The sequence below is a fragment of the Phaethon aethereus genome (genome assembly GCF_964289735.1).
Source record: "Phaethon aethereus genome assembly, chromosome: 5".
Classification (NCBI taxonomy): domain Eukaryota; kingdom Metazoa; phylum Chordata; class Aves; order Phaethontiformes; family Phaethontidae; genus Phaethon; species Phaethon aethereus.
Window position 1 is genome coordinate 36,335,936 of NC_138579.1, and position 26,773 is coordinate 36,362,708.

General features: G+C 36.1%; 1 protein-coding gene across 1 annotated transcript in view; it reads right to left on the reverse strand.

Annotated features, from left to right (window-relative positions):
• Positions 1-26,773, reverse strand: part of FMN1 (formin 1) — a gene marked incomplete at both ends in the record, with an annotated part of 144,345 nt that overhangs the window by 106,449 nt on the left and 11,123 nt on the right. Inside the window, one exon of the mRNA XM_082000470.1 lies at positions 11,035-11,096. Within this exon, the coding sequence (XP_081856596.1) occupies positions 11,035-11,096 (62 nt within the window). The remainder of the gene's footprint in view (positions 1-11,034; positions 11,097-26,773) is intronic.

Genomic DNA, 26,773 nt, shown 5'->3' on the forward strand with positions numbered 1-26,773 from the left:
TCAATTTTACTTTAAGGAACATAGTAATCTAAAAGAGTAATTCTCTGATGCTTACAATTATCACATTCCTCATGTGTTATAAAGAGGGATCGCAACATGTCAAAGCAAATGGATTGCTTGCTGAAACAGTCTTGTCTTCAACAAAAAATACATTATACTACAAAAAATACTTCCTCTTTCTCTATAGCAAAGGACATGAAGGCAGTGTTTAATTTCACATTCAGAAGTCAACAATTTTCATTGTTACACACTTTGTATGGCAGGACAAAAAAAAAATCTATTTCTTTCTTCACAACTTTGTTATAGAAAAAACTTTTCCTACTGACAATGTAATACTTGCCTCAATTACAATGATTAAAGAGAAAATTCAAACTGCAGATATCTTTGTCAAGGCAAAGTACATGAGGAGATCCTACACACACAAGGTTATCTTTCATGACTTGTATCTTAGTTTAACTAGGAAGCTTCCAATTCTGCAGACACTATCATAAACATTAGTGGTAAAAACAGAAGACAGTCTTTAAACATTAACCAATCAGGTAACCTTTAGAAGAAAACTCAACACTGTGTTCATAACTAGTCTTCTTTTTAACATTGTAGAGAAGTTTATGCTACACTTAAGAGATAAAGACACCAGTACACTTATCTAAGATACAGCTTATGAACTCTAGAGATTCTACCTGGAAAAACAGAAGCATAACATCAATTACAGAAATGACCCTGTAATTGTGTAGAAGACATATCTACTTTAAACTAAGGTATACTACATGCTAACTATGCTTCGTCACATTATTCTAGAATTTCCCATTAAGGAATTTGAAGCAAATATTGCACACACAAAAATGTGTTAAAAAAACAACCATGGTCAATTACTCAAAAGGGAAAACTACAAGTATGGTTGTCAGAGCAACCTTAATTTTCTCCCCCTCTGTCAATGTTTCCATGTAGTGCATCTACACAGAAACCTTCTCTTTCACAGAACCAGTGTCTCATTCAGTGAACATGATGGGAGTTATTCCACACCTTAATTAAAAAACGTATTATGAAAAAGCTCCAAGCTTTAAAGGCTTCTGCATTATGTGTGCTGAAGTTGAAAGGTATATAAAGAACAAAACATGGAACCTCAGGAAGAGACACAACAGTACTATAGTAAAGGCATGATAATGCTGATGTAGAAAAGCAGATTCTACACTTGCTCAAACTGCAAAGTTCCTGCAAGATGAATCACAAGTCATTTTAATCAGTGTTTCTGAGGTGGTAACCAATGATACACCTCATTTTCTAAGCAACTGTCTTGAGATTCTGGGATCCAATTTACAGTTGCAAAGGAAGTTAAAAATGAACTGTGATATGAACATACATGCAAACGTAAGCAGCCTAATAAATTTGTTATACCCTAGGTCTCTGTGCATAAAATATGAGTAATAATAATACATCCCTATCTGAATACATATTGTAAAATCCAATTTATACATATGAAATATCCTGACAAATGAAAGCTTGTGACACTGGAAAATCCATAATGAAACTATCTATATTCAGATCACATTTTGATTAATAAACAGGGAGGGCATTACTCACTGACCAACAAAAATAAAATCAAATGCTGAATAGACTGTATTCATTCTAGGATACATATTCTGAGGGAAACTGTCCACTTATAAGTAAAACAGGTATCGTGATGCCCAGATCCAAGACTCTGCAAGCTGTCTCCTATAGTCTTCTGTCTTAACTTCCAGACTACTTCTTTCCCCCCTCCAGCTTGCCAGTCTCGTCACAGTATGGGTACACACCACTTTCTACCTCAAGCTCCACCTTTCACATCTCCCTACATCTTTCCAGCTCTCGTAGCCTGCTTCAAATTCCAGTGGCTTTTTTTCCCCCCATTGCCTCATCATCAAAAAGGAGGTCAGGAGACAGGCTCCTATATTTCAGTTTCAAAGCATCCTTGGAAGGGTGATCCCCACTAACCAAGAGTAACTTCTGACACCCATTAATCAGTGGAACTTAGTTTTGCCCCAGTGTTATTTTATAACAACTTTGGTGGCTTTGGTATCTTTGATGGTTTTGTGGAAATGGCACATTAAAACTTTGGTCAGCACCAGAAGATGCAATAGGTACAATGAGCACCAGATTTGAAAAGTCAGAAGCTGCTAAAATCTGAAGTCTTTACCGAGTATGAGAAAAAATAGTTTTGTTTCAGAAGTTTTAACTTACAATTTCAGATACATTCTCCCTCTATCAGCAAAATGTTCATCCTTGCCAAATTTGTCTCAATTCTAAAACCAGGACTATTAGAGGCAGAGTTTTTAAACTACAGAAAATCTTGTATTTCATTCAGAGAAATGCTTTACAGTTATTAGATTCAAACAAACATCTTGTGTAGTACATTTCAAAAAGCAGACAATTTTGGCAAGGAGGCACGGGGTACATGTTTTCAAAATCAAAATGGTAAGATAACATTCATACTACTTAATTTTTAGTGGCTTTTATACTCCCATGATCGTATTTCACTTAAATTCTCTTGTAGACAATTGTTTTATATGTTAACAGAGGTCTTCCAAATCTGTTAAAATAAAATGTCATCATGTTCACAGTATGTGTTCTACTTTATTCTCTTGAGTGCTTAACATACTTACTCAAGGTGACTCAATTAACTTTCACAAACTATGATAAATGCAGGGGTTTATAATGATTTTTTTTAGAAGAGTTTCATTTTAGCCCTAATTAAGCAGAGTGTTTTGTAATGGGTCTAAATTTGAGCAGGAGCTCAGTCTTGCTGAAGTTTTAAAGCTATAAATTATCTTGTTGATTTCTACACACATTTTAACTATGTAATACCATGTCCGTGTCCACGTGCTGAAACAGAGTTAAAGAAATTTTCACTATATTCAATATATGGAACATGGTCTGTGGTAACTTCTTAAATAAACAGGAGAATCCTTGGATCAACATTTGGAACTAACAGCATTCTGCAGCTGACATGAAGTCTAAACAATCCAAGTTCTTACAGTGAAATTGTATTGATGAAAATAATAGAGTGGGAATAAGACATGAGAAATAGCAGCAAAAAAACCCAAACAATACAACAGAAGAGTCTTCCTGGATATTCAAGCTATCTGATAAGAAAACAATAACAATGTAAACATATGATTAAAAGAAAACAAGGATGAAAAGCACCCCTTGTATCAAAAATATGGAAAATAGGAAGTCAATAGGGAAGAGGAGAGAAATTTGCTTAATGTAAGCATCAGAGCACAGCAGAGAGACTTAAAACTTCACCAAGAATTTGATATAGAGTGTGACATGAATACAGGAATTATAATGTGGAAGTTTTAAAAACATAGTTAAGCACTGAACTAGGGCATATCTTCACACAACATGAAGAATCTTTTCAAGCTTCCTTTCTGAATGAAGATGCAATTGTCAACAAGTGGTTCCAAAGAGATTAAAGTGCTTCCTGCTAGCTCTTTGTGTGCTTGTAGGCACCCTGTAGAAAGTTATTGCTTTATTGCTCTTGTCCTTTGCTATCATTCCCTAGTCTGCTACTCCACCTTCTCTAGCACTGGTCATGCAAACTTTTCATTACAGGGTGATTTTTCTTCTGCTGGAATTTTTCTATTTCAGGAAATACATACTTTAAAGATAAACTTGCTCCCATTGTCTGGGAGCCTTGAGCGTACCGAAATAGGTATTTTAATACAATTTCATGGGATTTCAGTCCCTTGTTTCTCATATTTTTTATGCTTTTCTCAATCTTTATATTTTCACTGTCTTGCACTGTAGGCTCCACACTGAACAGTGAGAATTCCTACATGAGGACAAAGTGGCCAAGAAGAAGATTCTTAAAGACACACAGTACACACAGTGGTGAAACCATACATTTAGCAGCTAAGCACAAAAGACTGAAACATTTCAAGTTAGGCAAGAATAGTATCAATAATTAACTGCAAGCTGGGAGACCTTCATCAGTAACACCACATGGAAACGCTGAAAAGCTTGAACTGCTCATTAGGAAAGACTGACTAATAAACCCTTGCTGACCTTGGCTGCTCCTTTGAGCTGCAACTCCACTTCACCAGACAGAAGCATACATGATACAGATTTTCTTCCATTTGTGCATGCTGGGACATGAAAATCCAGCAAAGAACACACAAAGCAGCTAGCCACCTTACAGATGCATTTCATTTTATCAAGGTTAAAACCAACAATCTCAGCATCCTGAAGCAAAATTTTATTACCAAAAGTCAGCTTATTATCCACTTCTTAAATGTTGTTTTGTTAAGTACTGTGGCATATCAAAGCTTTCAACACTATTCGTCATTGGCCCCCATATTTTAATAGGTGATTCCAAAACATAGTGACTTCTGACAAATTGTGAAATCTCTATCCTACGCCAAGAATTCAGATATGCACAGGGTGGGCGTGGGAATTAAAAAAAAATCTCTTTTTTTCCAGAAAGGAATTATAAAGATCCCTACCTAAGAGCATCCAGGTCAGAAATTTTTCAGTTGAATCTGTTCAAAAAAATTACACTTTGTTGTAATAGACTATGTACAAAAGAGAAGATTTAGACAAATTCAAATATTATTTTAAAATGTTTTGATTTGGTGTTAAAGCATCTAATATTTTACTTGATATTTACTACATCTAATATTTACTTGAAGCTGCAATGAAATTTCACTTTTACATATAAGTAAAACACATTTTAAATTGTCAAAATAAAAGTGAAATTACCCACTTTTATAAAAGAGTTTTTTTGAGAAGCATTCTGGCATACAACAGCTTTCAACACTATTCACCATTGCCTCCCACAGTTGAATTACAAATCTCAAAATGTAGCAGGGAGAAGCAGCACCTTTTGTCATTCTCATGTTATAATTAAAGAGCAATGGAAGCATTCACAAATGGAAGCTCACTGACTGTGAAGGAAAATGAACGGACAAGTAAAAAGACAAAGGGCCAGGGAAGGACTTGTGACGCATGAGAGATGTAAAAAGAGATTTGTAAAAGAATGAGAAGTTTGTCGCATAGGTGAATCTTTATTACTTCACTCAGTAACTGAGAAAATATTTTTATGCCTTTGTGGTCTCAGTACAAAATAAAAATGAATATTGACTGGTGCTATGACTTTCCCTTTCACGTTCCTTTCTTCCACATTTTCCAACCTTTTTCTGTGGCACTTGGAGGCATTGGTCTTTAATCTCAATTTATGATACGAAATTGTTTTCAAAGTTACGGAAGTTCTGTGAAAAGGAAATTACTTTCTACCCACTTCTACATTTCAGCTCTTGAAACCTTCACAAAAATGCTAAAATACAAACATTACTAAGCAGACCACAAAGGTCACTATGAACACCCCATGACACATTCTTCTCTAAATGAGGCCAGCCTGTTCTTTCATAATGTCACAGGCAGTTATACACCAACTGCATTACCGTTCACTATTTCTTAACTTTCAATAATACATTCATAACTGTTAGATGCAAATACAGGTATTTCTTTCTAAATTTGCAACAAGATACTTTGAGAGATGTAGAAATATTATTTTGTTATATAATATTTATTGCATACTTTACAATCTATCTATAGTTTATATTTTATTGTTATATGTATTCTTATTTCTTATAGAGTGCATTATATAATGTGCATCATATATATAATAATATTATTTAAAAACCTGTGATTCATGGCTAGAGACACTATTATTCTCAGTTTGGGAACTGTAGTGAGTTGGTGGAAGCCTAATAACCTGCATCAGAGAGAAAGAGCCATGCACACGGTACACAGTTATAGGACAGCTTAGGACTTTGATTCCGTCTTCCAAAATTAGTATTAAACTTCCACGTAACTGAAGATGAAAGGATATTTGGTACCTTTGTGCTACAGGGAAGAAGGAGAAATTAGGGAAAAGAAAATAACTTTTTTTACTCATATTATCAAATGAATTTACAGGGAAAAAAAAAGTATGCTGCACCCTTGTGCAGCTATGTGTTGGATTAACTATGAAGTACTGTAATCAGAATATTGACTTGAAGTTATTTCATTCCTTTCAGAAGTCAGTAGTCCATTTATAATATTTTTATTTAATGTTAAGTCGTTGGCATCTACTTAGTTGGTTGTTAGATACTGTAGACTTGGTTCTGTAGGGAAAAATACTATTAAGGTGATGACAGCTACTACTTATCCATTAAGCAACTGCAATTCTAGTTCCATAATGTGCAAGCTAATTTCTGACCTAAAACTAAGACCGTGCCAGCTCCACAAATAGCAGGCAGGATGTTACCACCGCACATACTCCCACAGTTTAGAAGTATGAAATCTGCACACAGAGAGAAGCTGTGACAGCCTTTGGGAACTACTTCTGAAAGGCTTAGCTGACATCTAGCGGCAGGAGCAGGAAAAGTAAAAAATTCAACAGTGGAGAACAGAAATCAGTTTTTGTCTGAAAAAATGTATCATTCAATTTTTTTAAAATAATAGGTGAAAAATTCAAGAAATGCTCTGAACACAGCAACTATTAAATGTACTTAAAAGTAAACGAGTAAAAACTAAGTATTTATGTCTACTGTATTACCCTTTCTAAAGATTATCTTTATGTGGATGATTCAGTTGAATTATGTACATTAATGAACCAATTAAGAGCTGTTATGAGTTATTCTGATTGTCATGCGATATGATACGGTACAGGTTAATCAATAATAGACTCAGTGCAATAAATATTGTAATCTTAATTTAATTAAGATGCACGCTACATGACTAGAATTGATTTCAAGTAGCATAAAAAAAGGAACAAAGCTTCAAGTTACTGTGGCAGCATAAATATGGCAACATAAAATAAACACAATATTGTCATTCACCCTCCCTATCCAGTGATTGTTTTACGTCCTACATTCGCTGCAACTTCAACTCTCTACAGAATGAGCATCAAGCCTCTCAAACTGGTGGTAAAACTCTGATTGTACGCTGGGGATTCCATCTGAAGGTTACAGGAAATTAACATAACAATAACAAATCTTAGAGAATAAAAATCCATTATGAAATTCATTCATATAGTCAAGGAAAAAAAAAACTTCCAAAAGAAATAGTACGGAAGTATAGAACACTTTCTATTGCTAAAGAGCAAACAGGTCTCTCACAAGCCACTATATACAGGTTTCAAGGGTTATGTTCTGGATAAGTTTGCTTGCTTTCACTTCCAGAGGACAGTTTAATAATTTTTTCAGAACTTTATCCTACACATACCTTCCACAGCTCCTTAAGACTTTTCTAGGCATTTTAGGAATAACAAAGAATAAGGGTCTCCTAATGTTTTACAGAGAAGGTACGATGATACCTTCTTAATAAATACAAGATATGGGATTTGGATCAGCTTGCAAAAGAGCGGGTTCAGAGAAATTTCTGTCTCTAGGTTCCTTCAGCACATAGTACAAAAATCACATTTAACCCAAGCATTTCCAATAGTTGGGATATCTACCACCATATTTTTCTGTTATACTCTTAAAGAATAAAATGCAACAAGTTATTACATTAAATCATGACACAATTTACTTCCCTATATGTTCCCATATGAAATTTTATAAAGTGAAGTTCCATATGTACAGCAGTATATGGTAATTCATTTTTTTTTATCTTAAAATATATCTTTCCTTTCCTTTAAATAATGAAAAGCCACAAGAAAGAGAGTATACAGACAATGCCTGGCCTTCTCTAACGCATTCCATTTTTATCAGTGCAAATGCTGGTAACATAAAGCATGAACAAAAATCATGTCCCTTTGCTGTTATATTTAAATATTACAGACTGAACTGATTTCAGGGAAAAGTAGTAATTTTTAAATTAATCACAAAACCCAGGAAAAATCCTTTGGAATTAAAGACAAAACAATAAAGGCTAACAACAGAGATGCAGAGAAAAAATTTTTGTTCCTTAAAATATTTGAACATCAGGGACACAGGAGAAAGAACCTCTTAAAGTAGACAGGCTATAAAAAAAAAGGGAAAAAAGTTTGAAATTACACCCTTTCATTTAGAAAACTACTAAAACTTAGAAGCAGAACTAACAATTTATGATTTACCAAAGCAGCAGGACCATGTAGCAGTATCTGACTCTCAGATTTCACACACTATAAAAAAATAACATGCTGCAGTAAGATTTGACATTCACTTCACAAAATGAATAACTTAGTGTTGACCTTCTTCGGACACAGGATATATTAAGAACATAGGAAATCAATATTTTCAGCCCAAGTGTTTTTAAGATTATTAGTCCGGCACTATACAGAAATTTTCACATGGCATTCTACATGTTCCAGAGAAATAAACAGCTCAAAAACAACTGTACAAACAAAAAGGATGCGTCTATGACGGGTCATATTCCAGTACGAGGAATTCCTTGCCAAGGACATACAGAAAAAGAACAGGAACACTAGTCAGATGGCGTAGCATTCAGAAGTCACAGAAGCATGTGATACCATAATTTATTCATCAGTACTATATACCACAACCTGTGTGCAGACTCTGTTTCAGGAAACCCTTAAGGCATTAATTGCTGGAAATGGTATACTAGGGCAACATTTCTCAGTAATTTAGTCACTATGCATCTTTTATGAACGTGATGCTTTACACCAAGCTGGGCTGAGGTGCAAAAATCAAGCAGCACACCGTTAAGGAAGGGGCATGGAGGCAGCGGTAGTAGAAGCAGCAAGACAGAGACGACAAAGTCACTCAGAGTTGCCAAAAAAACCCAAATCAAAACAAAAAGCACTATACAGGAAGAAGGCATTACTCTTACACTCTGAATTTCTTATAAGTGTTTTCTAAGCACCCACTGCTGGTCGCTGGAGACAGGATACTGGCTTCATGTGGCCTTTGGTATAGGAAGTTTTTATGTCCTTCAATATTGTAAAAAGAAAAATCACATTATATCTCAGGAATCATCGGTCTTACAAAATTACAAACAGGATTCTGTGCAAAGGTCTCCAGTAACTTATGAGTAACTCCAAAATGGAAAACCAAAAATCTTGTCTGAATTATGTCTTGCATACAATAAGCGTAAGTATTATTTTTCTGAATCAATTATTTTCCTGATCATCATGATGTAGAGCTTACAATTCACTGCTGTTACCTAAAAGGCCTACAAAACATTTATATAACCTTTTCTGGTTTGAGTTTGGAACTACACAGTGTAAGATAAAACAGTACCAAACATGAAAATAACTGCCAAATACAAGCAATGTAAGAAAACACGATCTGTAGGACATTGCTGCTAAGAATGCAGAAGTTTTCTACTACTAATCATGGACAGCAAATATTTGCATTTTAGCTCATTTCTAATTACATTTACATACATAAATGGCAAGATTTTATGGTGCTGAAAGTTAGAACACAATTTCACTTTTCTGGAAACAACCCACTCACGATTTCCTTACTCTAAACAAGGTAATACATAAACACAATTAATCATTAAGACATGATGATATTTGAGGAAAACTCAAATTATCCAGATAAAAAACAATATTCTGATTTAAAAGAGAATGTTTGTATCATTCAAAGGTATGAGCAGAAAATAAATTAATCTACTTTTTCTCCAGTGCCTTTCAGAAAAGAAACTGTGCAAGACGAACATTCTTTTAATGAAAGATTAAATTGGAGAGATGTGCGATTTTTCATGGATGCGTGCCAAGTACCTGTCTTCTCTGCCTCTACAGCTTCCAGGGCTGCTGGAGGTGCACAAACATATTTTTGTTTCTCATCAAGACTGTATTCTCTGAAATACCCTCTCAAAATGAATAAATCCCCCTTGCATCCATCTGCTGTGGGAGAGTTATGCTATTCTTCATAAGAGACATTATTAATAATATTTATTGTACATTGCTGTTGTATTGACTTTAGTGCTAGCTTGTATTTCCCTGTCCTGAATTTTAAGGGGTGCTGCACACACGAGAAACTCTTTGCCTGTCCTGTCCACTCCACAAGCTGCTACCATCATTCCACCCCCGTCTACGCAAAGACGCCACTGAGCTTTCTCAACTTCACAGGCTTTACATCCACTATGTCCTGGCCTTTGTGCAGACACAAAGACATAAATACTCTGTGTAATACAAATCTGGTACTCGTACTAGTCTGATGATTGCTATATATGATCTGCCTAATGACATCGTCAATGTATCAATATACTGGATTATCAGACTCCTTGTGTTAGTAATTTGCTTTTTTCCATTCTATTCGCCTTAATGATGACAAAGAAAATATGGAATGTTTTGTACTTGATGACTTGTACACGAAGGATTTAGCATATAGTCCTATATCAGAACACAGAGCAGCTACACGTAAGAATGTATCATAATTGCTGAGAAAAGGAAGATGCTGTTAATTTTTCTTCAAAGTAGGACTGCTCAACAAATTCACTTTAAGTTATACTGCCGTTTAAGTTCCTGCCTTTATGAAAAAAAAAAGAATTCCTTGTAATATTTCACTTTGCTTAGCAGAGTCATTCATGCCAACGGAAAGTAAGTTCTAATATTAAACTTTGTTATTTCTGATTTTAATAATTAGACAGTTGGTGAATTTTACATTTCCAAACCCAGACATCAATAAAGAGCGTTCAATACAAAATTTCAGAAAGTCTCACAAATGGAATTATCATGGGTTTTTTTTTCCAGCCTAAAATTACAGAAAACTGCTTCTACAGAAGTATGTTTCACTGAGAAAGACTGAGTAGTTAAATGCCAGTGCCTTAACATAATAAGCAAATGTAACAGTACTGCACTGCTGAGTTAGAGGGAAGAATTTGAGAGTACAACAGTAAGTAAAACTACAAAAGGGAAACATAAAAAACTGCTTTTTGCCATCAGATATGAGTGCATATATGGATTTTAATTAGATTAATTTTAACTGAGTTAGCAGTCAACTGAAAACTACTTTAGAAAAAAACAATTAAATTCTTAACATTTGGAAAATATATGTTTGCACTACTTAAATCAGTAAAATGCACTAGAGTCAGGGAAAGAAAAAAAACATTACAAAAGTATACCTTTAATGTTTCAATTTCTTCTTTGTGTTCTCTCTTTAAATGCAAAATGGCAGCTTGATACTCTGTAAAAATTAAAAAAAAGTACATTCCATTAGAGTCAGAAAACAATGTGCCATCTTCAGCATAGTGTATTTCATACAACACCGTCGGTTCCAGAGTACAGATGTAGGCTCTCAAATAAAAGACTTTTTACAGTGGTGATAGAAAAGAAGATCTGAACACAGTAATTAGCATTATCTTCTGAGATGACATGGCCAGATTTTCCATGGCTTCTGAAAGCAGAGAATAAAGCAGAGAGGTCTTCCATGCTAAGAGGGGAAAACTGGCAGAAGATGCATCAGACTGAAATAAGTGGAAACTTTAGTTTTGCAGATAAATGTAGAGCTGATAGGATATTATGACATACAAATCCATGCACGCACACACATGAATTCTGAAAAAAAAAAAAAAAAAGGAATTAAATACAATGATTTAAACTGAACTGTAGACATACTATCACTATACACAGGCAAAAGGATAAAAGAGTAATCACAAATACAAATGAGGACCTGGAAAAGTACCAAACAACAAGAGATACAAATAATTCTTTGTCTTAATTCTATCAGATGAAGGTTAATCACGGGGTTTAAGTACCTTCACAAGGTACTAAATAGCTCTGCCACTTAGTGAGAATATAACAAAACCCAAAGGTCTAACAAAATTGAAAGCATGAAACTTAAAGCCAGAGAAATTTAAATCAGTAATGAAAAAATGAGGAGGTTGGGCATTGATTACACAGGTTTAGTGATGGCTGTAATGTTATAGTGTAGATTTACCAAAAGGACTTCTAGAACCTGGGTCTCATACTATGGTTTCCCTCAATCCATACCATGGCTACATTTGGCAGACAAAGAAAGAAAAGACCTTTCATTACAGCTGTGTAATGATTTAATAGAAGCCTGTCTTCTGTAAGACACTGGCCCAGAAGTTAAAGCCCTCCAAAAGCAGCAACTGGAGTTCATTCTTAGACCATCAAAGCCCCACTTCTATCTGCTTCCAAATCAAAATTAATCCAAAAGTGGATTTCCAGTTCCCTGGTTTGGCCTCTGCTTCCTCGACTAAAAAAGGAATCAAATCCTAATTTAAACAAGGATTGAAAATAGTCCAAAGACTTTAAATTTTACTGTCAATGTTCTCTAACACTAAGGGGTTTGTATGGTTCCTGGAACAGTAGAACCAATAAAACAGCATTAGAACATCAAAGCATGGACCAAAGCACCAGATGAGTAAAATATTCCAGTGCTTAGGTGCTTCTCCCCCCCTTCTTTTTTCCTTTTTTCTCTTGAGAACACATGGAGGAAGGAGGAAAGGAAAGATAACCTGGTCATCAGCCTGACATCTGTATGACATGGAAGCTTTTAATGCAAAGTTATTTTTTTCAAACACAGGTGAAACTATACGCAAGCAGCTGAATTGATATACAAAATCAAAAACAAAAGGGATCGATATTTTACAAGACACAAAATTTAAAAAATTGGTTAATTCCAACTCGTAATAGTATTGTCGTGGTTTAGCCCCAGCCGGCAACTAAGCACCACACAGCCGCTCGCTCACTCCCTGCCCCCAGTGGGATGGGGGAGAGAATTGGAAAAAAAAAATTTGTGGGTTGAGATAAAAACAGTTTAATAGGACAGAAAGAGAGAAAGAAACAACAATGATAACAACAATAATAATAATACCGACAAAGGAATGTACAAGAACAAGTGATGCCCAATACAGCAATTGCTCACCACCCGGTGATCGACAGCCCGTCCCCGAGCAGCGATTTCTGCCCCCCGGCCAACTCCAGCTGATGTACTGGGCATGACGTCGTATGGTATGGAATATCTCTCTGGCCAGCCTGGGTCAGCTGTCCTGGCTGTGCCCCCTGCCATCTTCCCCTGCACCCCCAGCCTGCTCGCTGGCAGGCCAGCACAAGAAGTTGGACTGTCCTTGACCACTTAGCAACAACCCAAAACATCAGCACGTTATCAACAGTTTCTCATCCCAAATCCAAAACATAGTCTCACACTAGCTTCTGTGAAGAAAACCAGCTCTATCCTGGCTGAAACCAGGACAAGTATCTACATAAACTCTTCCTTCCTTGTCTCTACTTAGAGCTTTCCATCATGGGAAAACTGCCTGACTGCTCTGCTGAAATCACAACTGCTTAGGTCTATGGACTTTTGGATTTCCTGATGTTAATTCCTTTGACTGGTTGATATTCCCTCTGGATACAGGCTCTGCTTATCCATTCACCTAAACAGGACTTAACAAAACAGCTGCCTCAGCTCCCCAGAAAAAGTTGTGACCCTTATGGCACCTCAGGTGGTTAAGCACTCAAGTTTGCAGGGCATGAACCTTATGAACATCCTGACTTGAAGTTTAGCTCTTTAAGGTCACATGAGAACTAAAGCAAACAACAGGTTTTGAAAATGTTGCTAACAATCAGTTCTTAGTTTGGCTAAGAGAAGGATACAGATCTAGAGATCTATCTTAGCACAAGATCTGCTTTCAGTGTGGGATTGCCCAATGCTTAATATTCTTTGGGATTTGGGTAAGAGAGTCATAGCTCACGTATGCTGACATAGACCTGCACTGGCACCAAAAGCAGATTTTTCACCATGTCCACCCATTCCCAAGCCTCTACTGCTTATCTTCTTATCTTGGCATAAATGTTTCTGCAGTCAGAGAATGATGGAAGAACCCCCATAGATGAAACCTAACACAGCATAAAAAGTTAGAGTTTTCAAAAAATTAGGTGTATGTCATTTTTGTGACATTTTGCAAGATACCATCATTTTAAGTTATTTAAGTAGGCACGTATTTTTCATTACTTCTCCTAGCTGACAGCTCCGAAATAAGTTCTAGAGATTGCTTTGTTTAATCAATTTGTTCTAAAGCAGAGGTAAGATAGGGAGTAGCAAACCTTTTATGGTTTACTTATTCCTTAAAAATATGCTTAGAAAGTATTAGATTATAAGAATTAATAAACCTAATTCATTACTTAAAACACTGCTACTGCATAAAAGCAAGTGTATCATAAACTGACATACTGTAACCTATTTAAGAGATTGTCTGCTATGCAATAAACTGACATTCTACAGCATAAGTTTCTTTCTACCATTGTATTTCTTTCTTAACTAGATTAAACTATCTATTGGATAGAAGCTGACACCCAGTGAAGTACCTTCCTAAATCTCCTCAAGCAAACATTTATTTTTGTATGTAAGATATTACAATGAAAAAGAAATCACATCACAATTATAGTTTTGTGTAATACAAATTGTCATGTCCGTTCCTTCCATATTTTTTGTGAAGTACCTTAATTTGGTATAATTCTACATATATACTTAACATCCCAAGAAAATATGCTGCATACAGACATGGCAATCTGAATCATTAAAACACTGAAGAATTTGACTAGAAAGAATAAATGCGTCCATATAATTCCAAAAATCACTTTCTGAACATATTAGCAACAGAATAATGAAGTTGAATTATGCAATGGTGTTGGGATGCTTTTTAGAATGCTAAAATCACAACTGCAAAGTAAACAATAATGACATGTTAGTGGAAAGAACTGTATTGCAAACAAAATATACATCAGGCTTTAAAAAACACTGAGTTCTTAAATTCCATTTAACTCACAAAACAGATTAATCTAGACTACAGAAACAATCCAGAAATACTGTAAACTCTAAATTATCCATGAGTGATTTGTCTAGGTTATTAACTATGCCAAAGTTTAAGAAATCTGACAGGGCTCTGTGTGCAGCCAGCCTGATTCTCACATAATCATTGCAACTCATCCAGCCTTATTAGTTAAGACACATAATGTATGTGGATAGTTCTCAGAGCCAGCTGAGCTACAAGGGTGCAACTGAACTGTATGACCTCCCACTTCCTGGTGCTGCAATACCTTAAGGTCCTTCAAGACTGAGATGGAAATAAAGCTTCTAATAGCAGAACCAGAGAATGGCTGAGGTTGGAAGGGACCTCTGGAGGTCAGCTGGTCCAACTCTCCCCCTAGAGCTGGCTGCCCCAGGACCATGTCCAGACTGCTTTTGAATGCTTCCACAAATCTTCATCCTCATCCTCTCTGGGCAACCTATGCCAGTGCTTAGTCACCCTCAGAGTAAGAGTTTCCTGATGTTTAGCTGGACCCTTCTGCATTTCAGTGTGTGCTCACACTGGTCCTCTCACTGGGCACCACTGAAGAGAGCCTGACTCCCTCTTCTTTACACCGTACTTTATAGAGGCAAGCTGATCTTACGTCACAAGGTGACTCTACTGTATTCCACGCCAGCACATCCTCCAGTTTGTATAATGTCAGGGGGGTTGTATTTTCTGAGGTTTTAAAGTCTTTCATTACGCTGGATAACAGGACGTTGATTGTACAAACATCCTGTAGTACTTGCCTGGTCTCCAAATAGCCTGCCAGGAAGACAGCGGCTTTAGGGCATAAATAATTTAGCTATCCCCAATGCAGATACTACTCTGAAGAGCTTTTGAAACAAACCTGTGCTGGTTTTGGCTGGGATAGAGGTAATTTTCTTCATAGAAGCTAGTATGAGACTGTGTTTTGGTTTGTGCTGAAAACAGCTGATCTGATAATAGAGGCATGTTTTCGCTATTGTTGAGCAGGGCTTACACAGCGTCAAGTCCTCTTCTGCTCCACACACTACCCCACCAGCAAGTAGGCTGGGGGTGCACAAGAAGCTGGGAGACAACACAGCTGGGACAGCTGACCCCAAGGGGGGACCAAAGGGATATTCCATACCATATGACATCATGCTCATCATATTATGCTGAAGGAAGAAGGAAGGGAAGGACATTTAGAGTTACGGCTTTTACCTTCCCAAGTAACTGTTACACATGATGGAGCCCTGCTTTCCTGGGGATGGCTGAACACCTGCCTGCTGACAGAAGTGGTGAATGAATTCCTTGTTTTGCTTTGCTTGTGTGCACAGCTCTTACTTTACCTATTAAACTGCCTTTATCTCAACCCACGAGTTTTCTCACTTCTACTCTTTCAATTCTCTCTCCCATCCCGCTGTGGGGGTAGGGAGTGAGCGGCTGCGTGGTGCTTAGTTGTTGACTGGGGTTAAACCAGGACAAAACAAATCAGATACAAATCAGATGGCAAGTGCTCCTATCCTGAAAAATGACCACAAGCAAATTAGCATTTAATTACTGAGAAAACAATTAAAAACCTTAGTCCTTTACATAAGGCAAATAAGCAAAAAAGTAAACAATCTCACTACATAAATTCAGCTCCAACCAGCTCTAACTCTTAATTTGCTTTACTACTTTTTCCTTTGTTTTGGACTCCATCCCAAGAAAAATTAATAAATTATGCAATTTGTTGCCCATTTGGGCATTCCCTTTACTTATGCAACTTGAAGCATCCTTCAGTCAGTAATTATAACCCACTGCAGCTAAAGCAAACTTTCATAAAACTGGATGTTTTTTCTAAGAGCAAATGGTGAGATAAAGCACATATACATTATAAAGTCTTAAATAAATACAACTATTGGTTATATCTGTTGGTAGTTCGCAATGTATTTTAAAACAAGTTAGTGAAAAATATTTCACTAAAACGTTTTTTAAAAGTAACATGAAATTTGACAAAGTACCAGGAACCTGGATAGAGGCCTCGGTGAAAACTAAAGATATACTATGACATGGCAATGCAACGTTTTCCTTTTCTATGTTGTTGTTGTTAAAATAAATCAGGTAGTAATTGTAAAAAAAAAAATCTCCTTACTGTGAAACTTAAATTTCCATTTACTCCCGTGTTTTGCTGTAGTCGGTAGATAAGACAGGCATCTTAGGCAGTCTTGGTAATCATATGGGTTTATCAGATAGACTAAAACTCTACTTGGACCTCATTATCATGAAAATGATAATGGTAACAAAATGACTTGCAAACCATTCATCATTGTAAACCATTAAAGCAGCAGAATTCTGGAAAAAGGAGCTCTTACCAGAAACTGATTCGGTTTCCAGAAGACACTTCAAAATTCAGTGAATTAAGCAAAAACATCTTACTTTGGGATTACCCATGTCACATATTCCTAATTTACAGAGGTTTGGGGGCACAATGCAAAGTCTAATTTTGTTCCTGAAGAAGTAAACTGAGAACTGGCACAATGAAGAGCGGTGCAACCATGAAATAAAAATCATTTGGTTTCATAGTGAACAAAATTATCTATTGAGACAAGGCAAAAGTCTATTTTGCCTAGTATCCTGTCTCAGTAGCCAAAAAGCAGATGACATGTAAAAAATTTAAAAATCGCAAAAAGGTACTAGTATTTTTCCAGTACACTCTTCCAGCAACCTGATTGGCAATTCAGCAACTTTCTAAACCAGAGAAGTTGTTTGCATATTTAATAGTTTGCAAGTGGATTCGTCTTCCATGAACATGCATTGCTCATTTTAAAACTCCTCCAAGCAGACAGTGTCCTGCAGAAAAGACTTAATTGCACATTAGGTAAAGACCCTTTTGTTTATATTGAATCTGCACCTGTTAGGTTCATCTGATGCCTCCAATTCCTGTGCTGGAAGAAACAGTGAACAACTGTTCGCATTTACCCATTTCTTATGATTTGAGAGATCTCCATCATATGCCCACCTGACTGATTCTTCTCCAGTTGAAAGAATAGACATCGACATAAGCATTTCCTCACAAGGAACATGTTCCATGTTGTTGATCAAAGTTGCCATCCTTCCCTGAACCTTTTACAGTTCTACTGTACCCTCTCTGAGCTGACAAAACTTCATTTTCCCACAAAATTCGAAATGTGGACATTTATACAATGGCACTATGATGGTCTAGAAGATCATATAATGGTTTGGGTTGGAAGGGACCTTTAAAGGCCATCTAGTCCAACCCCCCTGCAATGAGCAGGGACATCTTCAACTAGACCAGGTTGCTCAGAGCCCCATCCGACCTGACCTTGAAAACATTCCAGTGATGCAGCACCTACCATGTCCCTGGGCAACCTGTGCCAGTGTTTCTCCATCCTTATTGTGAAAAATTTCTTCCTTCTATCTAGTCTAAATCTACCCTCATTTAGTTTAAAACCATTACCCCTTGTCCTATCACAACAGGCCCTGCTAAAAAGTCTGTCCCCATCTTTCTTATAGTCCCCCTTTAAGTACTGAAAGGTCTCCCTGGAGCCTTCTCTTCTTTTATCTTCTCTTTCTTTCCTACTAATTCCTACCACTTCAGTTGCTTTTTGATCACTACCAAGCACTGAGCCAACATTTCCCAAGATCTATTTTAACATCAAGGTCTTGTTTTTAAAAAGTAATGATCAGATCAGAGTTCATTATTCTCTATATGTATTTAGGATTTTTTTCCTCAACTGCACATCTTAATAGTCCTATATTATGGATTTCCTTTGCCATTTTATTGCATAGTGCCTCAATCTTAGATTTTTTTTTTAACCTTGTTTTTTTTTAAATCCTCATGAAAAAGAACTGCATTCTGATAAGATAATGATAAATTTGCATTCAGGTCTTATCTTCACTAGTCTTACTAACTTCATATCAGTTGCAAGCTTTCCCTTCTCAAGTCTCACTTTTCCAGTTCATTTATGAATATGTGCAGAGCGTAGAGCTGCAGAGTGTTTGCAACATCAGCAAGTTTGCTGACAATACAAAACTGGGAGGAGTGGCTCATAAGCTGGAGGATCTTGCTGCCATCCAGAGGGACCTTGACGGGCTGGAGAAATGGGCTGACAGGAATCTCATAAAGTTCAGTAAGGGGAAGTGCAAAGTCCTGCACCTGGGGAGGAACAACCCTAGGCACCAGTTCATGCTGGGGGCTAATCGGCTGGAAAGCAGCTCTGCAGAAAAGGACCTGGTGGACACCACGTTTAACATGAGCCAGCAGCATGCCCTTGCAGCAAAGGCTAACAGTGTCCTGGGCTGTATTAGCAGGAGTCTTGCCAGCAGGTCAAGGGAGGTGGTCCTTCCCCTGTATTCAGCACTGGTGAAGCCACACCTGCAGCACTGTGTGCAGTTCCAGGCTCCCCAGCACATGAGAGATATGGAGCTTTTTTAAATCTAGCTCCATATAGGCATTCCAATATTCACTGTACTTTAAATGTTATGTCTTGTAAAATCATCATTGTTCTTTTTTTGTATTGTTTGAAAGATTATTCTCTACTCTAGATAAGTATAATTATGACTAAAACAAGAAAATTCAGAATAATTTCCATAACGAGTAAATATATTATACATCCCAATGAAAAGAAAATAGATCTCAGATTTCTTGAAAATCGGAAGGAGGAGATTGAGAAAATGTAAAATTAGCCACTTATACTGGGTGGCAGTTCTGTACTATATTAATAACCTTATTCTTTTTTTTTCTGAAGTCAAATTCACCAATTTATGGATATAGATATACTGTTCTCTTATTCTGGATGTGAACTTGTTATCTCATTAGTTTTTCATCTAGACTTTTATTTTAATACAGTTTTTTGTCTTATTTTTTTCCTAATGATTAGCTTTCTAAATTTTATTTGATAGTAACATATACATTTGAAATTTGCTTGTTCAACTGTATGTTTTTAAGAAGGTGCTTGGAAAAAAACCCCACGATTTCTGGAGTGATCAGCTAGACTAACATCATGAACCTGTTCTAACACCCATAGATATAGCCAGTACTAGAAACTATCATAACTATACTTCTAGTCATATCATATTTGGTTCTGCCTACACACAACTGCAGGAAAAATTAATTATAATTAGTATTTTATCTGATTTTAAGCAAATATTTTAGGATTGAACATTGCCAAGACAGAACCAATGCAAATCTGATAACATTCTCCCTTAAACTAACCTCCAGATTTGGTATCAGTCTGCTTCATGACTTTAAAGTATGTTGGCAATACAGATTATATAAAGACAACATATCAGTATATCAGGAAAAGAGATCTGGATCTAAAAGCAAGGATTTTTTAATAATATTTTCTTTATCATAAGGTACTAAAATATTTGAAGTGCTCCAATTAAAGCATGGAATTATCACCTACAACAAAGCAATGGGTTGCAAGAAGGAAATGAGACTGTTTTTTTAACTAAATATCCACTGCAAGGAGGAATCAACTCTGTGTCCGGTAATTGCATCAAACAGAGTGTGTAAACAGGTAAGAGAATTATTGTGGAAGCACAATGGAAAAGCTGAAGAAGGAAAACCAAACAATTAAAAATGGGTTAATAATTAAGATGGACAAGAGGTGAACAAAGGGCTTAAAATGCTCTAAGAAGGCACAAATTGAATTTGTTATAGAATCACAGACAGCGACTTTTTCAAGACGACAGAGTATCACGTATTACCAAACAGTGGACAAATTGCCTACAACCATTTTCACATCACATCTGCTGGAGCAAAGAGTGTACAAATACACTAAAGAACATTAGGGGTGTACAGGTATGACAGCAGAAGGTTTTATTCATGTTCTCTTGAATAGCAATTTAATAAAAAAACAAAAGTACCTAGAACCCAAAAAGTTGACAGATACCAAAACTTACATATGGGGAAAAAGGTAAGGCAATAGAGAAAGGCTGCTTATCCTGATATAAGTTATACAAAAGGGACATAGTTTTTAATAGTTACTGTATTTTATGAGTTTAAAACTTTAACACAGAATAATCTGAAATGAAGGAAGACATATTCAATATATTGGACTAATTTTTACAGTACTGTATTTTCTGAAATTCTGTCCCCCAAAGCTAATCTTGCAAATAAAATGTGTAGCACAGGACTGCTCAAATCTACACTTAATAATCATAAAAACCAAGTACCTAAAATAGCAGCACATTCTAGTATTATTAGGCCCTTGATATCTGAATATGAATGAGTCCATCAATATTTACTACCCCAACTGTTCAACTTTAGCATTTACCCTGACCTTATAGGATAAACATCATACCCATAACTTCTGTGGGCCTGTTCATGTCTATGGTTTCTACAAAGTTGAGCTACAATATCAAGGTGTTAAGGATATTGAATGGAAGGTTTAGTTTAAGCTAGCTTCTTTAAAACATACAGAATTCCCAAATAATTACACCTCTAATCTTTTTAATTACAAATTCAGACCTTCAAAATCTGAAAAAAATACAGATACAATCTGCATGATCAGTAAATTGTTTGCTGTATTCAAGAAGTTGCGTAGGCCAGAATTCCTTCACCTCAGAACCCCAGCTTTTTAGGGTAGAGGTGAGTGGTAGTATTTTCTTTTTCTGTTCCACAAACACTTCTAAGATGTTGTTTACTTATTTGTTGCAATTGGAAAAGAGGGAAAAAATATGAGATTTTTATGGGATGGGCAAACATAACTGCTTGCTCATTTGCCCAGTCTCCAAGTAGGCAGTAAATCACGAGTGGCCTGTAACTCCAAATACCTAAACCTCCACACCCCCACCAGCGTCCTGTAAGATAGGGCCTACTTTGAGTGGGGGACACGGGAAATGCCAGCAGCTGAACTGTCAGTGAAAGATGAGTCTGTCAGACCAGACTCTTCAGAAGTCCACTGCATGACAGTTTACGTAGACAATGTAACTTTCCTACTCTAAGATTATTAATGGTATGTGCAGGGAAATTCTAACAAATTCCAATATAAGTTGCTTTAATTAATGCAAAAATGTCTGAACACTGTCTTATTTCCTAAGAAGTATCCATGCAACTGTAACAAACATGAGTGGACTCTCATTATGAAACTTCAAAGGGAAGAGGACAGGGCTTCAAACTCCTTTGGATTTATTTCTTCTAATATGATGTCCACTTGCATCATCATCTAAATGGTATTTCATGATAGAACTAAGAACTAACTTGTTCTTTAGTGATAGAACACATCAAGGGTTTATCCTGGTCATAATGATTGTTTGTAAGTCTTGTAAAATAATCACATTGAATATTCACCAACAACATCTAGTATTCCTAACTCAACTAGAAAAAAAGGATCAAAAAAAAGAAAACGAATCTTAATCCTTAGAAAGTTTGATCTCAGCAGATTGCTATACTGTAATTGTTTGAAAAGCATGAGAACAGGAAACTGCTTAATGAATAAACAAATAATGATCATCCATACATAGTATAATGACAGTTTCTTAACTTACAGAAATAAAAGAGAAGACAGACTAGAGATACTGAGGCAATATATTACGCTAAAAGGAGGACTCAAAGAACTTCTTGTTCTTCAGAAAGGGTGTTTTAATCACTAGGGAGTTGGTATTTCATCATTTGAGAATGTCTTTAGGTAGTTTTTATTCAAATATTTATTTCAGGAAAAAAAGGCAGACCAAAATTTCAGAGTACTTTATGAACATTCTGGATTATATAAACTCAGAATCAATTTACAAAAAGCACACCGGTTCACCACCTTGATGACACCAGAATGAAACTAGTCGGTGTTCACCTAAAATACCATAAAACCCCCCTGCTGTCTCAGCTGTCACAGAAGGACCCTCCAGAAGATGTCGCTTTCTCTCATTTCCACATACAAGGGAAGATATAAATGTTTTGAAACATGCCGTATTCAGTTATGTCAGTTACTTGGGCAAGAAATTGCAGAAGTGACAAGTCATTGTAGGAAAAAGAGGAATACGATCAGAAAACCCTCTTTCAAAATAAACTGAGTTCCAATGGAGCTTCTGTTAGTTATCACACATTTGATAATAATATGGTAATTCGAAAGAGCTGCCTAAAAGGAGTTTCCAAATCATAAGAGTTTGTACAAAATAAGTTCCTTAATCTTCATCTGAAATCCAACAATGGTCAGGGCTCTGTGTGTCCTGCTCTTGGTGGGATACAAAACTGAGCAAGAAAATGCAGAAAGACACAGCAGGGGCTATATCCAAAATAAACTTCCATAAATCCGGTTAATATCGTTCATTGCCTTTCTTAAAGCACAATTAAATCTCCTTTTCCTTCAAAAGACATCCCTACTAATTCACTGCTAATGGTGTTATCAGTTAGTATCTAATTAGCCCTCACGCAGTTTTCAATAGAATTTTCTTGTATTTCTTTGACAGTGTTAAATGTGTTCTTGTTTTGAATAAGGACCTGTGTGTCCAAATACATCAAGGTTGTGGAAAAGTAAAAAGCTATCATCCCTTTAATCCTTCCAAACTGACTAGTACCAAACCAGTAAAAAGGGCAAGTTTAGTTCTTGTACGAAAAGCTTCAGTTCCCATTTTTTATATGCAATATTTATTCAAATCAGTAAAACTATGCTGCTACAATATTTCCCATCATTTATTAATTCATTTCACCTTGTCTTTTTGCTTAAATTCAGCTGTTATCTTAGTCTTAGATAAGATATACCTCACAATGGAGGTCCATAGCCCACCAACTCAGAACTTTTCCAGCAAAATTTTCACTACACTCATAGTCTTTGCTTCAAAGATTTTTAGAATAAGAACTGCCAGATTATAGTAAGCCTAATTATGAGGCATATTAGGTTATCTCTAAAATGGGTTACATTTACCTAGAGTTTGCTCACAAACAAGAGAAATGATTGGGGGCAGGGGGGTGGGGAGTAATACACCAGTTCTCAATTGTGATGTTCTTCTGATCAGACTTCACATTTTAACTTTGCAAAATTCCATACTCAGGATTGTGTGATGGATCTGAAAGTCAAAGAAATCAACCTAAATTCCACTCACTTTAGTGGGATGGTGGCCACCAAAACTGACGTAACATAAGGTAGAATTCTGAAAACAGTTCCTCAGCTATATTACAGAACTTCTGTAGTCTGTAGAAAATTTTTAGTCCTAAACAGTGTTAGATACTGCAGACTCTGCCTTCACCATTTTTATTCCATCAAGGAAAGGTAAATACTGCCTTTACAGTAACAAAAGAGACCAAAGACAGGACACAGACAGACAACATTACACTGTTCCACCCACCTGGTGGTCCCTCCTTGTAAAGCTTTAGGTGAGCTAGAGGCAAAAGCATAAGTAGATTGTATTTAAGCTACACACAGGGAATTTATATTTTTACACTCATTAAATACATATGCTAGCAGGGAGTCCAGTAGACTCCCTGGTTTTTATTCATTACTACAAACATATACCTCAGTCAGTATTTTCAGCTCCCATTTATATCATTTTGTCTTGCAAAAAGATTATCAACCATTTATGAATTGCTTAATTTCTTAAGTGTTCCTAGATATTAGCACTGTCCATCAAATCAAATAAAAATCAAATAGCAAGTATATAAATACATTTCTACCATGTAAAAAATCGCATGGACATTCCTTAGTTAACCATATGCCACATGTAGTAACACTTATTATGAAAACAAACTTGCAAGTATCTCTACAAAGCTCTCAGCTCAGTATATACACAGAAATGCACATAGCACACTACAGAATGATTAAATACTTTATTTCATTAAGTTCTCAAGATTTTCAATAGGCAATAACAATGGTGCTCACTCATTATTGTCTTTCTATGTTACTTGCTAAGGCCAGGAGAGCAACGCAGATCAGAGAGCTTACCCTCTTCTGACAGATTCATTCCATACAATCTGATTAGAAGACACAAGTTTGGGGTGGGAATGCTTTCAAGAAATCCTTGTTTTGCTTTTTAAGTTGTTTCTAAAACATGCACTTCTAAAAAAATACAGACTGTGCAAAAACAGTGGTCAATGTATGACACATGCCACCAGCTGGGATAAATGAAGCATGCAAGATATTACTAATGATTAGTAAAGTATGAGGCATGCTTCACTGTCTTGCAAAGAAAATACACACTATAGCATGCATGTTTTTCCTTAATGCATAGAAAACCAAACATGAAATAAAATCTGGGTGTTTTGGACAATCTACGTAATTTACACAAATGTTTAACTTGCGTTCAGTTATATAATCACACAGAAATTATCTGAATACAGAGCAGCAATAATGTTTATAAATATGCACAATACATGCTCAGGTAAATCTTTGTCATGATACTGAGCAAGCTGCAATGTTCACCACCATTTCTAAGAGAAAAGGTACAAGTGTTCACTGGTAAATCTGGTGACTGGAAAATTTAACCTACAGCTTTGGGAACAGGGGATACAGTGGGTCACAATGTTTTGAATGGCAATTTTTGTTCTCCAAAAGTGTTGCTAAAAGCAAACGCACACACTCAAATATTATTCAGTATTCTATTTGTGTTCAAAACTGTGCTGTGCAAAAATTACCTTTTCTTCTTTGATAATAACTTACCTACTTGCATAATTTTAAATGAATTCGTATATGAAAACCTTTCCCACAGAAATCTCCATAACTCACATTTCAAATAGGTGAGTTCCTCCTCAAACTTTACATAAACAATTTAGGAACCTTCTCCGCCATGATTTCAAAACTTCAAGTAGAAAGTAGAAGCTCTGAAGATAAATGACCTAGACAGCCACTTTTGATCAGTACATTAATTTTGGTAAAAAATCCTACATATTAAATACAGTATGTGGAAACACACAAAATAATGTTAACACAATTCAAAAGTAATTAGAGAACAAAAGCTGGAAAACTTGAGTGCAATCTACCTCTCTTGTCATGTACCACACCCTGTAGCATAAAGGAAATCATTAACTCAATAATTAATTGAGCTGATTCATTAATTTTCAGAATGGTGAGGGTTTCTTAATCTTTTCTCCCTCCTTGGTAACCCTTGGTGCCATAATTTTCAATATGCTCTTTTACTATAGTCTTTGTTTCCTCCTCCATTATTTCCCCATGTAGTTTTCCCCTTTAACCACCAGGTGTCAGACGGGAATCTAGTCACCACAGCTGCCCCTTTTCTATTATTTATATATTTATTTTTACATGCACATTGATGCGACCTTCCAGGCTTTTTCAGGCTACCGTCCTAAAAAGCTGCAAATGTTCAGGCTTTTCTTTCAATAAACATAGTCATAAGCAACTTTCAAAACATGTTATTTGGTCAGTCTGGGAATGGTGTTTATAAAGTCTTAATTTTCACACAGGAGAAGTAACACTGGGAGAAATACAGACATTTATTTGAAATGCTACATGAATGCAACATTTTAAGTAGACAAATTGTGGCTTACACGTTTTTTACAAGATGATTGGTCAGTGAAAGCCCAAAGCTTAGGTTTATAAAAAGCTGACGGACAGACTTCCTTAAACTTTCTGAACATCACTTTGAACAAGTTTTGCATTTAAACATCCTTTTAGAACTAGGAAATTAAAATTGATTTTTACTTAAAGAAATTATTAAAATTATCTGTATTTAGGGATAGGGGATTGGCTAAAACAATACTGAATGTAGTTTTGACACATTATGCTAACACTCACCCCATTCCATCTACTTGTATCTGTCCTTTCTTTACTTCCCATTGAACCTGAACTCTTTGACAGCCCGATAATTCAATACATACAAGGATGTCAATTCCCCAGACTGGGAAATGAGCAGACATACTTCACTTGAACAGATTTTTTTTTTCCTGACTTTTAAGGGAAGGAAGAACCATCCACGCCTAAAATGTCAATGATTTTCAGCACCTTAAAGATTCTGGTACGGTGAAAATATGGAAGGTGTGAGGAAGGGAGACAGATAGAGAGGGACATGTGGAGAATCACAGAATCACTAAGGTTGGAAAGGACCTTCAAGATCATCAAGTCCAACCATTAATCCAGCACCACCATGTCCCCTAAACCATGTCTTGAAGCGCCACATCCACACGTTTTTTGAA